General features: G+C 37.9%; 1 protein-coding gene across 6 annotated transcripts in view; it reads left to right on the top strand.

Moving 5' to 3' along the window:
- Positions 1-495: 495 nt before the first annotated feature.
- ptpn11b (protein tyrosine phosphatase non-receptor type 11b) overlaps positions 496-14432 on the top strand; it is a 44339-nt gene continuing 30402 nt past the window's right edge. For 4 of the 6 annotated variants that reach the window (XR_013303146.1, XR_013303144.1, XR_013303145.1 and 1 more), the window contains exons 1-3: positions 496-673; positions 10723-10845; positions 14026-14220. Coding sequence is in view for 2 of the 6 variants with exons in the window: in XM_077608943.1 (XP_077465069.1) it covers positions 660-673; positions 10723-10845; positions 14026-14220 (332 nt within the window). In the remaining 4 variants the exon portion in view is untranslated. Of the gene's footprint in view, positions 674-5031; positions 5126-10722; positions 10846-14025; positions 14221-14432 lie in introns of those variants that run through there. The other 2 variants (XM_077608943.1, XM_077608969.1) reach the window with 2 other exon arrangements.

Here is a 14432-nt window from a genome sequence, read left to right as displayed (position 1 = left end):
GCCCCTGGGCTAAGAACAAGGGCAAGGCATTCCCTCCAAACGGGTCCCTTGAGACAATCATCCAAATGGGATGTTGGCGGGGGGCTGATAGCGAAGAATAACTCGCTTGATCATTGGCCCCAGGGGCTTCAGCCATTTTAGTTGGATAAGGTGGTGCTCGTCAAACTAAAACAATAAACATTGTGGTCCCCAGTGTTGAACATTACTCAAAAGAATATTCAATATTTTTTATACGTACAAATTAATGGAATGGTTTCCTGAAAAGTATTCTATATAAAAGTATAGTATAAAAAAATTGATTCCAATTTAATAAGGGGTAATCTTGTAAAGTTAAGGTAAAAACTGAACTCAATTGAGATCAGGTCAATATTTCTTGTGTAATTCACAGCTGCGGTTCTTTTTCATGTGCTCAATCCAGATGGATAGGAAGTTGATAAAACAAGTGTTCAAAAAGCACGCAGAAATGTAGGCTCTTGTTTTGAAGGTCACAGCCGGATCTGGTACGTGATAGTATAGTAATTTGTCATTTGATGGGACGGGGTTAGCCAAGTAGCGGGAGCCCACTAACGTTGTCCGCTGCTCGTTCTCTGTCACTTCTCCCTCGCGGTGTCCTGATTAGAGCAACGTTTGAAGACTTCTCGGGGCTCGAACGGACTGCGATGACATCTCGGAGGTAAAGAGCGTTTTTTTTCATGTTTTTCAAAATGTCACCACTCACGACCGAAGTGTTTGACACCTGCTTCACTTTCTACGAGTCGAGCCACGGTGAGTTTCCAAAGGCAGTGAGATCGAGCGCCTTGTCGAGTAGGAGGGCGCTCTAGTAACTTTTCGACTGGTTTTACGTCAAAGTCAGTCAAACATTTACACCTCATGGTTTGCTGGGTATTTTATTTCTTTCTAAATGTTAGGAAAAATCATCTAAAGGCGTCAAGATGCGTTACTGTGTTTTTCCAAAAGTGACCCTATATTGGTTACATTGCATTATACAGGTTTTCCTCACGTTATGGACAGTGTATATAGTGTATATTTTTAATAATAATTTAAAAATAACAATTTCTTTGATATTTAATTAAAAAAATCTATTGCTGGAAGAAGCATGCCAATACTCTGTTTTTTAAGTTCAATTGTATTTAATTTCTTATTATGTAGTAGAAACATCTTGCCTGTCAAAGTCATTGACAATACTTTATCAGCATATTTATTTATTGCCACTAGTCTAGTGGTTTGTAAAAGGAGGAAGTACTTCACACTTTGTTTTCATTTGAAAAATCACAGATTATCGTGTTTATCAAAGATAAGAAATATCCATGTAAGAAACTGTCAAGATACGAAACATCTATCCACTGACCGACACGAGCAAAGGGAAAAATATGAAATTTGAGTTAGGCCTGTTGCTTTTAACATTAATATCTATGATTTTGTTAACAGTGGTTTTAATTAAAATCTAAGTACTACCCAGTTCTTATGTCTGAGATAAGCAGTTGGCCATTTATAGGTCAAAACTAGAGCAGACCAATAGAATAATGGCAATTTATTAAGTTTGAGGAAAAAAAGGTCTACAAATTGAATACAGAAAAAAACATTGACATTATAATGAGTTAACGATTGTTTCTTCATACAAAGATTTGATGACCAGATGACTATTTCATTCCAAATTCTATTGGAAATGATGTTGTTAATTCATCTGTCTCAGAGTCAACCTGTTAGTTACCATTACCAAATGTACAACCATAGTTACAATGTACCATTTCAACAATAATTATATGAGAAACTTTTGGAATCGTCAATCCCACAATCCTGATAATCCAAAAATCTTTTGGGATATTGTGTAGTTAATCCTAGTGTTTGCATCCAAGATCATCTTTAGCTGCAAATGTTGCACTTGCTCTCTATGTCTAGACTAATTATTTGTCCACATGCATCAGCGTTCTTTCCTGCTGCAAGGTGACCTGGGAAATGTTGACTCCAGGAGCTGGCTGCTCTGGAGACAATTTCTATACATCACGTGCTTCAGAATTTGCTTTCTTTGCACTAACGAAGTTTATAGTTGACACAAAAAAGCAAATAACTGTACGGGCGGTAAACAGATCTGTGCAACAGGAGTATTAGTTCAGTATATGCTTGAATCGTTCATGTTAATGCTTTTTCAAGTTTCTGTAATTGACATTTTGTATTAAGTTCTACAAAGTGTTTAGAAGGAAATGTACACTGTAACAATAATCCATTCGGCAATGCTGGTTGTGTTCCAGTTGGGAATAATGGAGCACTCCGTTTTGGGGTTAAACTGTCACAAAACTTTGTTTGACAAACCAAAACAAAAAAACAAAAATTAGAGAAGCCCACATTTTAACTCAAGAGAATGTTAACTGCTAATATTGATTTTAAAAAGAAACAATAGTTGTTTTACAGATTAATGTACACTACTTTTAAAACAAATCTAACTGAAGTTCATTAAAACTGGTGATGAGCAATAAAACATGGGTCGAAAAACACCACAATAAAACATTTAGAGGACATATTGAATGCCTGAGTGAGGTAGAGGTCATAATCAAGTTCAGACTAAATATAGCAGAAACCTGAAAAGTGTGAAATTTCAAAAAGCATTGAGTTGTTTTCTTTTTCCTCATGCTTTGTGCAAAAGACTGAGACATTTATGAGTGTTGCTTTTATGCTGCCTCTGCACTTCCTGTTTAAAACCTCACAGCAAGACAAAAGATGTGTGGCTAAAGTCTTTCTCGCTCTGTCAGACCACAGAATTCCATGTTGAATTCACTCATACAGCAGTTACCTCCAGTACATTTAACCACCTATTGAAAATATTGTCATGTTACCCCCTTTGTGAATGTAGCAGACCCCATCTGTCAATGAGACTCATTTGAGTCAGTTTTCTCTGTCAGTCCACAGGAAAATAACAGCCCGTGTGGAGGAATTAGATAACGCTAGCAACACTTCCAGAAGGTCTCGTCGCACCAACTGTTCATTTTTTTTTTTTTTTTAGAAACGTGCGTTATGCATAGAATAGAGTAAAAAAGGATTCCTCAAAGATCATCTAAATAAATACCATACAGATCTAAAGTACTCTTCATTTTATTTGGAAAATATTTTTTAATCCAGTTGGAGTGGTTAAGAGATATTTTTTTACCTCTTTGATGATTACAAGCACACAAATGATACTACAATTCCAAGTAAGCCAACAATAACTACTTTTGTTTAAACAGTAAACATTTCAGATGAATTCCACCTCTATGAAACAATAATGAAAATTTTGGAATCTTGTGATGTTGCTTTTTAACTTAAAAAGGCTCGATACTAAGAACAAATAGTTTCTATTACTAAGTCATCATTTAGATCAAAAGCAAGCAATTTCATAATCCACTATTGATTAATGTAATTTATTAGCCCTGAGAAAAACAAATACAAACTCTAGCTCTAAGGATGAATACATGTCCGGACAATACTTATCAAAATGTTTTTTTTTTACAAAAAAGTTAGCTTTTTTGGTCAAAAATAAACTGTCCGGCCCACTGGAGATCTAGTTGGCATGAATGTGGCCCGCAAACCAATCAGAGTTTGACGCCCCTGCTGTAAAGCATCCTATGATGAGTGTTAGTTAAGCACTCTGTGGACATCAGCTGGGGTAAAAATACGGACAACATTACCAAAATCTGTGACCAATATAGCCCTTGTGGGGACTTTGATGCCTTGCTAAGTATACCACCTTTTTGTCGGAGGGCCTAGACAGGCATGCTGTAAATAGATGGTCCAGGCTTTATTGAACTTGAGACATTACGTAAGAGACTAAGCGGGAGCTGTGGACGCACACTTTGCCCCATTTTCCCTCCACCCGCTTGGGGCCCAATATTAAACTCCCAGCTGCCCATGTCAATCCCATGACACTTTTTTTTTAAACTCTCTGTTGATGTCTTATCCGTCCAAACAAGCGTATTTGGAGTCTCATCTGCTCGTTTGTGTTTTTGTTCCTGGTTCTCTGCTCGAGGCTGCAAGAAAGGAAATGGGTTGCAAAGGAAATCCTATTCTTGGAAAGCCCTGAGTCACTTGGCTCCTGAGATCATGATCTGTAGAGGAGGGAGTAAAAGTGAGATTGGAACGACATTGGACATCGGTAGCCCGGCAGATCTTGTTCAACCTTACATTCTTTCGGCGAACTTTCCCCCGAAATAATAACCCTGTCACCCTGCTCCCATCACAACACCTGTATTAGCTGCAGGTGTTTTTAGCTTACGTTTGAGGGGAAGACAATAATGTTATCATGCGGATACTAGAGAAAAGAAGACGTGTAAAATTGTGGGGGGAAAAAAGCTCATATCTGCCGAAAGTAGTCATGTTACATTGTAGCATTCCTTTTTAAATCTCAGTACCGTTTTAGCCAATCGAATCTGACTATATCCAAGGTATAGATATGTTGTTACAAATGCATTAAATTGTATCTTTATCACATGCATGGGAAATGAATAGCCTAATGGCACAGTGCTGAATTGGCCGGATTGCAGAGGGTTATCTTGGCGAGGGCCGACTATGATATGGTGTAACTATGCCGTCCACGATTAGATGTAATCTCCCGGCACGGGCGACACAGCTGTTGTGTTTGTTCCCCCTGACAAGACCGGGCCAGTGCCTTTCATTTCGGAGGGTTTTGTTATCCTGATCCGGCCTGGCATGGTCTGCTCTGTGTCATGGCAAGTAAAAGCAATCTTGGTGCAGGGATCACAGGTTGGCCTTTGTTTGGTTGTAGACCACTCAGGATGAAGGCGTAGCATAAGCTTGTCACATTTGCCTAAGGTGGAGAAAAAAGGGGGGTCTGATAATGCTGACGAGTTGTGCTATCAGGCTCGCTCACGTTCATCCAAATCCCAGATTACAAGACCTCTGTCCCCTCGCTCACCCTTACGCACACCCTCTCTCATTCGATCATTTGCGCAAAGAATCACATTTGTGTTCACTGTCTCGTCTTAGTTAACCCAGTAACACCCAGCCCTAAACCTACTTCCCCACACACTTTCATTTTGTGTCTATATTGTCCTGCCTACTTCCTGGACTCAATTGTGTACTGGATTACTAAAATCTAAGGAAGGGGCTTGAGGAAGGCTTCGACCAGAATGGTGAGGTAGGGAGAATTTATCCCCTTTCAACTGTCTCCACATTCCTGGTATGCAAGCAACCTAATTGGTTCAACGTATTTTGCCGCCATATAACTAAAGTTTAAGTATCTTTTTTTTTACCTTACTGATGTTCATACTGTTCACAATCGTCAAATGGCTTTACCGGTGATCAGCCCTGGGTGAAGTCCGATAGATCTTAGGGCTCTGTTTTTGTTGGCAGCACAAATGCGCACTGTTTTGAAACGCAGCACATCTGGATTTTTATGATTGAAAAAGATTAATGTATATATGGAATTTAGCATTTTACTTCACACTAAAATAGACGTACAACTGTAGCAAGACTATTCTTGAAGACGGAACCAGCCCAAGTGAAAGTTGGGTGGATGAGAGTCGCTCTTTTTTGAATACCACATTCGTGGTCTACATTGAAATGTATCTGTCCATATGCATCGAGCAAAGTAACAACACCTGGTTGAACATGCCTACTTTACAGGGCAACAACCCACCAGTGAACACCTGCAAGAAACACAAAGAAATCCTTTAGTCACATCTTTGTCTGTGTTAAGTTTTGTTTGCACTTTTTGTCAGATTTTACAAAAAAAAATCCCCATCTATTAACAAAGTAACACATAACTAGTGGTTTAATAGAAATAGTGTTTAATCTAACTAAAATTGGGCGGATTTCGCCGAGGGGAGAGGGGCACAAAAGGGGCGGGGGGCTTCGTTTTTTTTTCCACACAACGCACTCGTAAACAGAACAAACACTCCACCCTCACGCTCGCTATCGATGGGCTGTTTGCTGTCGTACTATTCCCTTCAAAATATTCCGAAAATGATGCACACAAATGTCCTCACAATCGGATAACGCACGACCACTTGCCAACGAGCAGCAGTCTTTTAGCAGCGATCGCACCGCTGCTCATGGGAGCTTCGGGGGCGCTGGCTAGCGGCTCCTTTTAGCTTGTAGCATCTGTGGTCGCATCCCCTCGAACGGCGCCTATGATAGAGTTGCTACCGGGGATGCTGTTGCGAGCCAGTGCCCCTGATGTTCTTATGAGCAGCCAACGAGAAGTAATATAATACTCCTCGTATTAGATAAAAATAACAGGAAATGCAGCAGCTGAGCTTACCCACGTATTGATTGTGGGTAAAGTTTTATTCTGAGTGCCATTGCCTGTCGGCGTTGTGTGCACGAGTATACTTCATTACCCAGAAAGCCCTCTTTTCCCCGCCCATGCGCGTTGTGCGTTTCCTGGTCTGAATAACTCATCCGGTGCTCGTAAATATTGTTATACATGAAAGATATGCAAAAAAAAATGCCATGGCCACCTGGCTTGGTCGCATCACGAAATTTTGACCGCATCATGGGCGAATTATTCGATCAAAATTTCCCCCGTAAGACGAGCATTTTGTATGATGACGAGGTACCACTGTATATTAAATTTCCTGAAATATCCCCCTTTTAAATCAATAATTGTAATTTTTTAATCATTTTTTTCTGTGTTTTTAGTTCAAAAATCATTTTGTAAAATCTAAAAAGATATAAAAAAGCTAAAATAAACATTGTTTTAGATCTATAAAAAACTGAATATTCCGGGCTTTTAATCCATTTATAAAAAAAAAATCTAAATATTATATCTAAAATGGTCCGGCCCGCATGAAATCACGTTGACGTTAATGTGGCCCGCAAACCAACCCGAGTTTGGCACCCTTGACTTATAGGGATGTACAATTGTGTCAAAGTACTTTCCTCGTAGACGAATCCTAGTGTTGCAACTTCCATCACATCCCCATTGTTATGATGATTTCACGAGAGACAGCAGTTCTGGGATGGAAGGATTAAATATAGATTAGTGACGGACCATGTTTTTTTTGTTATTATTTCTCCGTAGGAATCTGTGAAGGATTAAAAACAAGACAATGATTAATCTGTTTGCCAGCTGACACACATGACCTCTCAGTGTTTCCTCAGCAAAATACATTTTCAGTAAATAATCAGGATGATGAAACAATTTTCACTCGCAACAAAAAAGAGATTTGAGATGATTAGTTGGGTGTAGTAGACTATGCTGACAAAGAGAAACTTTGCTTTAACGTTAAATTAAGTTCAGGTGATTGCCATTTTATTAAGCAATCTCGGAATGTATAAAATTGCACCTGATATTGAGTCAGTATTGTCAGGAATCAGGATGAGCTAGTCCTCAGGACTTTATTTTAATCCCAGGATCTATATTAAACAGTGTCGAGGTACACACCGTGTAAAGTATGTGTAAAGAACTGTATGCTTGTTGCAATCAGCTTTCTCCCCAACGTGTGAAGACGGTAATATATTTTTGTTATGAAAGGCAATGATTTGCAAAATGACACGCACCTCACCTGCGACAAGGAGTATAACAAAGATTACCGTATTTATTCGAGTATAACATGCACCCGTGTATAACATGCACCATAGTTAAATGCCACTAAAAATTGGCATAACTTTTTTTTTTTAGTTTTTCCTCAGCTCTCAAGGATTTTACTGGTACGGGTAACTGGCAAATGCTGAACACATGTCGCCATGACAAAACATGCATTCAAACCTGGTAAAACAAACTATAGTACCAATATGAACACAATTCTCAAATGGATTTTACAATTTTATATTCTTAAAGTCTAATTCATCATCATAATATTTTCATTTTTCAAAGTCGGATTAATCTTCATCAGATTCACCAAACAATTGATTCCATTCTTCTTGAGTAAGGATGGTGCTCCCTGGGGGGACTCGTTTCCCTGGAGTGAGTTTTTTAAATTTTTACCACCCTATTACCTATAAACTTTCCGAAGGCTATTTGCTGAGGGCTGGCTTTTGTAAAAGGAGGCAGATTGTCACCATCTGGCGGTTGTACGTCTCCTATTATACATAACGGCCGCGGAGGGGACTTTCACCGGCAGAGGGCAGTGTTTCACCGGGATTCGTGTATAACGCGCACCCAAACTTTGCTTCAGTTTTTTTATATAAAATTTTATACTCGAATGAATACGGTATTTTAATACGCTTTTTCTCAACATTGTAAATGAATCTTATTATATTTGTGATGAGCTCCGATTAAATTGCTAATATGTATATTTACTATCAAAATGTTAAAGGTTTTTGAAGAAATGTTTTAACTTAATAAATGATTGTGCATCCTTAGATTTGTACGCAATGCTTTTTTTTGCCGGTGGTGAACATTGGCCACTATGACTCTAGACAAAAATGTTTCTGCATTTGCATATTTTGTGATCGTCCCATGGCTTCATGTAAAAGCCTAAATAATGTTCATGATGTATGTTAGATAACTTTGGGTTGGTCATTTTGAAAAGCTCACTCAGATGATCGCCCCTAATGTAGAGTGATCAGATCTTGCTTTAAAAAAAACTACATTCTGATTAAATCATTGCTAACACGCTAACCAGTGAGTATGGAATTTGCTGTATGCTTTTCGGAACAGCAAATGCCAAGTAAAGCTGAATATCTTTTTATCTTTAATATCCACAAAATAGCTCGAGCCTTTTTTGTCAGCCAAACATATTTATTCTATTTATAACATATAATGCTGTCTTGCTATGCCCTACAAATGACACGTAACATGGCTTATAGTGAATTACCTGAGCTAGCAATGGCCCACAGTAATTAGAGAGGATTAACCTAATGATCCCAGCTAAAACATGAGCGTTCCTTTTGCACAACTGACATGTTTCCCTTCACCACATTATTTCTTCTATATCAGCACATAGCCAGCCAATTATAACTTTCTCTTTTACACACTCTAAAACTGAATCAAACTTTAACTTTGTACTGTCAGATGAAGTTTAGAAACTGTGAATTTTGTTTACCTATGAAGTACATGAGATAAATAATTGCATTTTGTTTTCCAACAGAGAAAGCAACATGTCATCATCATTGGCTCTGGCTTTAGTATATTCCTGTAAACCCACATATTCCTTTCCTTGCTTTTACTCACACTGCTGGATGCCTCAAATAATGATATAATATAGTTGATTCACGCTGCCGTGCTCTCGCTCTTCGTCTGTAAGCAAACTTTTTTTTCTGCTGGAGTCAGAACTCAAACACAGAAACAGGCGGTGTGGAAAATTATGGTGTATGTTACTGCATATTTTGGTATCAATATAGCCCAAGGGACTAGCCATGCAGGGACGATACAGATACTATTAAATATTTAAGGTAGATGGTTCATCAAATTTCTAATTTACATTTTATTAAACCCTCCAGTTTTTTGATTATTCATTAATATGCTGTATTACTATTTCATCGGGCAAAAAATCATAATGCGGTCATTTATGCGCTAGTTTATTAAAAAATGCAGTACTTTTCTTTTAACCATAAGGCGCACCAGATTGTAAGACACATTAGTGGATCAATGTATCTTATGTCAGTTTTCTTTTATTACGGTAATTATCTTTTTTTTATTAGTGTATTTATTATTCGTTGTACTGCTTCATTTATGGTTTTGATGAATTATGAATGTGTATCTGTACCACTCCAAGAAAATCGAGGTCGCAGAGCACAATCAGAATTCAACAAATAAATTCACATATTGGATTATAAAGCTTCCTGTCAAAATTAAAAAAATTAAAAAATATGGTAATGTAGTCATCCCAGAAAAAAAAAAATGTAAAGCGTTATTAATACTTTCAGCCTGTCTTCATCCTGAATACTGCCTTTTGACAAATTCATTAACTGACCAAATGTCCCCATACAAATCCAATAATCGATGTTTATTAACACAAATTGGAATTTGTCTTACTTTTGCTCAAATCTAATATTTAGCTATGAATTAAAGCCACGGAAAATTGCAAATTATAATTGTACTCACAAGTCAAAAATGCAATACTTTAGATTCATTCTATATTTCTGTTGCATCAACATCATCCGTTGCTTTGCCCCGCAAACAAATATAATGAATTTGGTTGATTCCGTATCCATGGCAAGTATTTTTTTTTATTCGGGTGTTTTTCGATGCTCTGCTGTTTTTATTTGAATTCATTTTCTCATCAGGAAGTGTGTGCAGCATTTTTTTTTTATCATCATCATTGTTTATATTATTACTCTCCAGTTCTATGCTCACCTGCAATGTGGAAATAATAAGGGTTATCTCAATATGAGAATTTTTTTCTGTCACGCCAAATGCGCTGATAACATTGTTAGTCTCATCTTCTCTGACAACACAATGAAATTAATGAGGTATGCTGGAAGATTACGTTTGCGATCTAGGCCTGTTATATATTTTAATAGCACAAATGACAAGAAAAGCTAATGAGTGATTTTATGTGACCCTCGGCATACTATATAGTAGAAGTGCGGAAGGCAAACACAACTGGTCATCCTCTGATTTGTTCCTGTTCATGCACATATTTCCCATTTTTATTATTGAATCATATTGTCCTAAGAAGCCAATGTCCAAGCATGTATCGTTTTTTGTCTGTATGTTATTTAACTTTTGTGACACCAATGTTTTCTGTTCGTGATTCATTCAGTTCCCTGGCCTTACTAAAGGGAATATACGCTACCATCCATCCTGATGCATGATAGCAGCTCCATTTTGCTTTTTGCTTTCAGGTGGTTCCACCCTAACGTCACCGGAATCGAAGCAGAGCAGCTCCTATTGACCCGGGGTGTCCACGGCAGTTTCCTGGCCCGACCCAGCAAGAGCAATCCGGGGGATTTCACACTTTCAGTCAGGTATTTGTCTTTTTTCCCTGTTACGTCCTTCTTTTTTTTGTCGATCACATACCTTTTTTTCTGCCTCACTGTTCTCTCAATGGTCCAAAGTTCAGTCGTGAGCGCAAACAAGAGACTAGTTTTCCATTTTAAGGGATATAGAAGGCAGGATTTTTGGGTTCTAATCCATCTTGAAAAAATGAAGTTACAGAAAATTGTTTTGGTCTTTGACCTTCCGAATTAATATTTTGATCGAGTAAAAGATTTTTTTGTGCTTAACCTTCAATTGAAACACTGGTAAATCTTTAGAGAAATAATGACGTGGGAGCAATTCAGTTCACTATCAGTGTCAATAAGCTCAAAAGCTATTTTTATGATAACATTGGGATTTTTGATGGCAATATGATCAGTGGTTGTAGCTTGGTAACAGAGGTTTTGGGGACCTTACCACCATTGTGGTTTAGGTTCGGACCTTGGCTTTTTGAACTGTGTGTACTGGTGTGTCTGTGTTGTGTAAATTTCACTCCTTGTACCAAAGGCAGACCTATTGTAATTCAATATGCTTAAATTGTCATGACATACACACAGCATGAGTCCATCCGAAGCAGAATGTAAAACAAATCCACTTAGTGTACATTGCAATGATTTACTGCATTTCCAGAATTTTTACATTTTTGGAATATATTCATGATTATGATTTAGTAATCGTGTATCAGAACACATGCACACATTCATTCAGTATTTTCTCAAAACAGAGGAAAGTTTAATGAGTTGATGAGTCATTATCCAGCTTGAGTAGCATGAGTGATAGCTCAGATGGTAATAGTCACTTTGGGAGTTTGGTGCCCTCGCTCTGTTTGCTCTTCCTCTCTCTTTGCCTTCCATTTTCGTATCGCCACATTTTTGTATGAACGTGAATAGGCACGCAAGTAGAGGTTTTGCAAATTTAAAAGCAATGTCTGTTCCTTCAAATATTTAAATTATATCCCTAAGGAGAAAAGCGGGAATGTAAGAATCACAAGTTTTCATAGCAACAGCATCTGCATTGACGTTACTCTTTAGAGGTCTTTGTACAAACATCCTATAAATAGTGTTTACTGCAAACCTGCATGTTACAGACAACATACATACACAAGTAATTTAGTATAATCTCTCCGGGCTTTTCATGACTCAAATTGAGGTGAATGTGGTATTACTGTCAGACATGGACAAACCACAGACCACAGGTATCTCGATGTTTTGTTATTTTTCAATCTGGCCCACCAAGGCTTTCTAAATTATCATTTAAAATGAAATAAAGACAAATAATAGATGCATTAATTTTTTATTCATTCAAACATGGGATTTTTCTAAAGTGCTAATTGTAATATTGAAACAAGCAATTAATGTTACAATTGAAGGGGATTCTATCTCTGTTATGAGCCCTTAATGACACGTAGGAGTATTTCCACACTACCATAGCAATCAAGTCAGTTTTATTTAAACGCAAAATCATTCCATGACATGTGGTTCATTTGGATAGATGTGAAAAGTGTTAACAAACAGAACCAAAAGCACTCTGCTGTGATGTTATGAGAAAGCCAATTGACCTCAGCCCGGTCGGTGCAACTTGCATCCGAGTGTGTCAAATTTTGATGAAGCAAAAATATTGATATGCACCCAACGGGGTTGCAAGGGAGTGAATCAAAATGCTTTGAAATACATTCCCAAAAAGTAGCGGCATCGAAGCCACTAGAAGAATGCAAACAGATTAGACCGTTTACGTGCTTCTTTTCGTTTACATGATTCTGACGCAAAAGGGATGCAAATATTGTGGTTTCCAGTCAGGCATCACGATGGACTTTTTACCTTGGGAACACACCCGTTGAAAATCCTTCCTAACATGAAATGAGAAGATCTTTGAATCACTGAATTTCAGCTTCTAAACACTGTCACCGTTTCAACCGTCTGTTGTTGTGGCCACCATGAGCCAAAATTCCCCTCTTTGCCATAGTGGTGTTTGCATAGAGTTCAGTGTGGGTTGATTTCTCACCTCTCTCTCACTCTCTCGTCCATCTTCTTAATATATAGCGCTGTCTGTAGTGGCAGCACCTGTGTGTTAAGGGCCGTTTACCTGGCTTCACCTGGAAATGGAATGGAAGCATTTAGGAAAAGTGTTCTCATTTATATTTGCATGGTTAATCAACTCATCAAGTAAATCAAATGTAACGGGTTATGTTTTGTATTTCAATGACTGTTTTAACTGAGTTGGAGTGGAATGTGAATAGGAATAGAAATCTATGGCAGTGTGCCAACAGCCAATACTAAAGCTATTTAGCAATTACCAGGAAACACAGCGAAAGACCGAGAAAGTGATGGATCACAGGAGAAATGGAAAAAGAAATAGGCCTAAATGCAATACGGAAGTATCAAGACACATCTTGAGGATAATAAGAAAGAAGAGTTTGTCCTAGAGTAGTCCCACCAGAATCTTATTTCTTAGTTAAATTGTTTTCTGTCTCTCAATTGAAATTCATACTGGATGGCCTACTTTGTTATTCAGAATTACCTCTTATAACAAATTCCTTTCTGTAGCTAGACTACTTTGTATTTGTAGTCTTCAAATACTGAGAAAACTTCATCAATAGCAAAATGTCAAATCACAGTGCACATTTGAAAGCTGATATCGTGTGTATAATGTTTGTGATTTAACCAGTGTTTTCTATTGCTTTTCTGTTATGTTTTTTCATGCTATACATATCCACAAAACTGTAAATGTTACATTATTCATGCTACATTGTTCTCCATTTAACTATTTTTACTTGCTCTTCTTTTCTGAACAAATAAAAAATTGCCCTTCCTAAAATTCAACTTTTTGCCAGTGTTTCATATATATTGTATATACTTTTTCATTATGTATTATTTGGTTGGTGCGACTTATAGTCCGAAAAATACAGTAGCTATTTATCTTTGAGTCGGGGGGTTCGCTTGGCAAGGATAAACATTTACAGTTGTTTATTAATGATACACTTCAAATAGACTTTATTATAACAATTCTTAAAAAGCACCAGATGGCCTGATAAACTCATGCATTGGTAATGTGTGTGCTGGGAAATCTACATAAACTATATTTTGCTTATGCAGGGACACGTGCGCGAGTTATTTCCACACGTTATTAAAGCATACGCTAGAAATGAATACACTCAACCTCTCCCCATTAAGGCGTAACGATGAGGTGACCCACATCAAGATCCAGAACTCGGGAGACTACTATGACCTGTACGGGGGCGAGAAGTTTGCCACGCTCGCCGAGCTGGTGCAGTACTACACTGAACAGCAGGACCTGCTTCGTGAGAGGAACGGCCATGTCATCGAGCTCAAATACCCACTCAACTGCAAAGACCCCACGTCTGAGAGGTACCACCTTCACGCTCACGCCAATAAATCCCATCCCATTGACATACAGTAAAGCACAAATATACATCGAAGCTTCAGTAAGGTCAGCAGAATGTGTTGCTACTTTACATAAAGCCTTTAAATGTGCGTTGAAGTTTCTGTCTGCAAAAAGATTTTATTGCTACTAGGTTCAATTCTCACAGTGTTGCTTTTACAGTTAGAGAGGCAGTTAA

The sequence above is a fragment of the Stigmatopora argus genome, chromosome 1 (genome assembly GCF_051989625.1).
Source record: "Stigmatopora argus isolate UIUO_Sarg chromosome 1, RoL_Sarg_1.0, whole genome shotgun sequence".
Classification (NCBI taxonomy): domain Eukaryota; kingdom Metazoa; phylum Chordata; class Actinopteri; order Syngnathiformes; family Syngnathidae; genus Stigmatopora; species Stigmatopora argus.
Note: the sequence above shows the minus strand (reverse complement) of the source record. Positions and strands in the feature narration are given on the sequence as shown.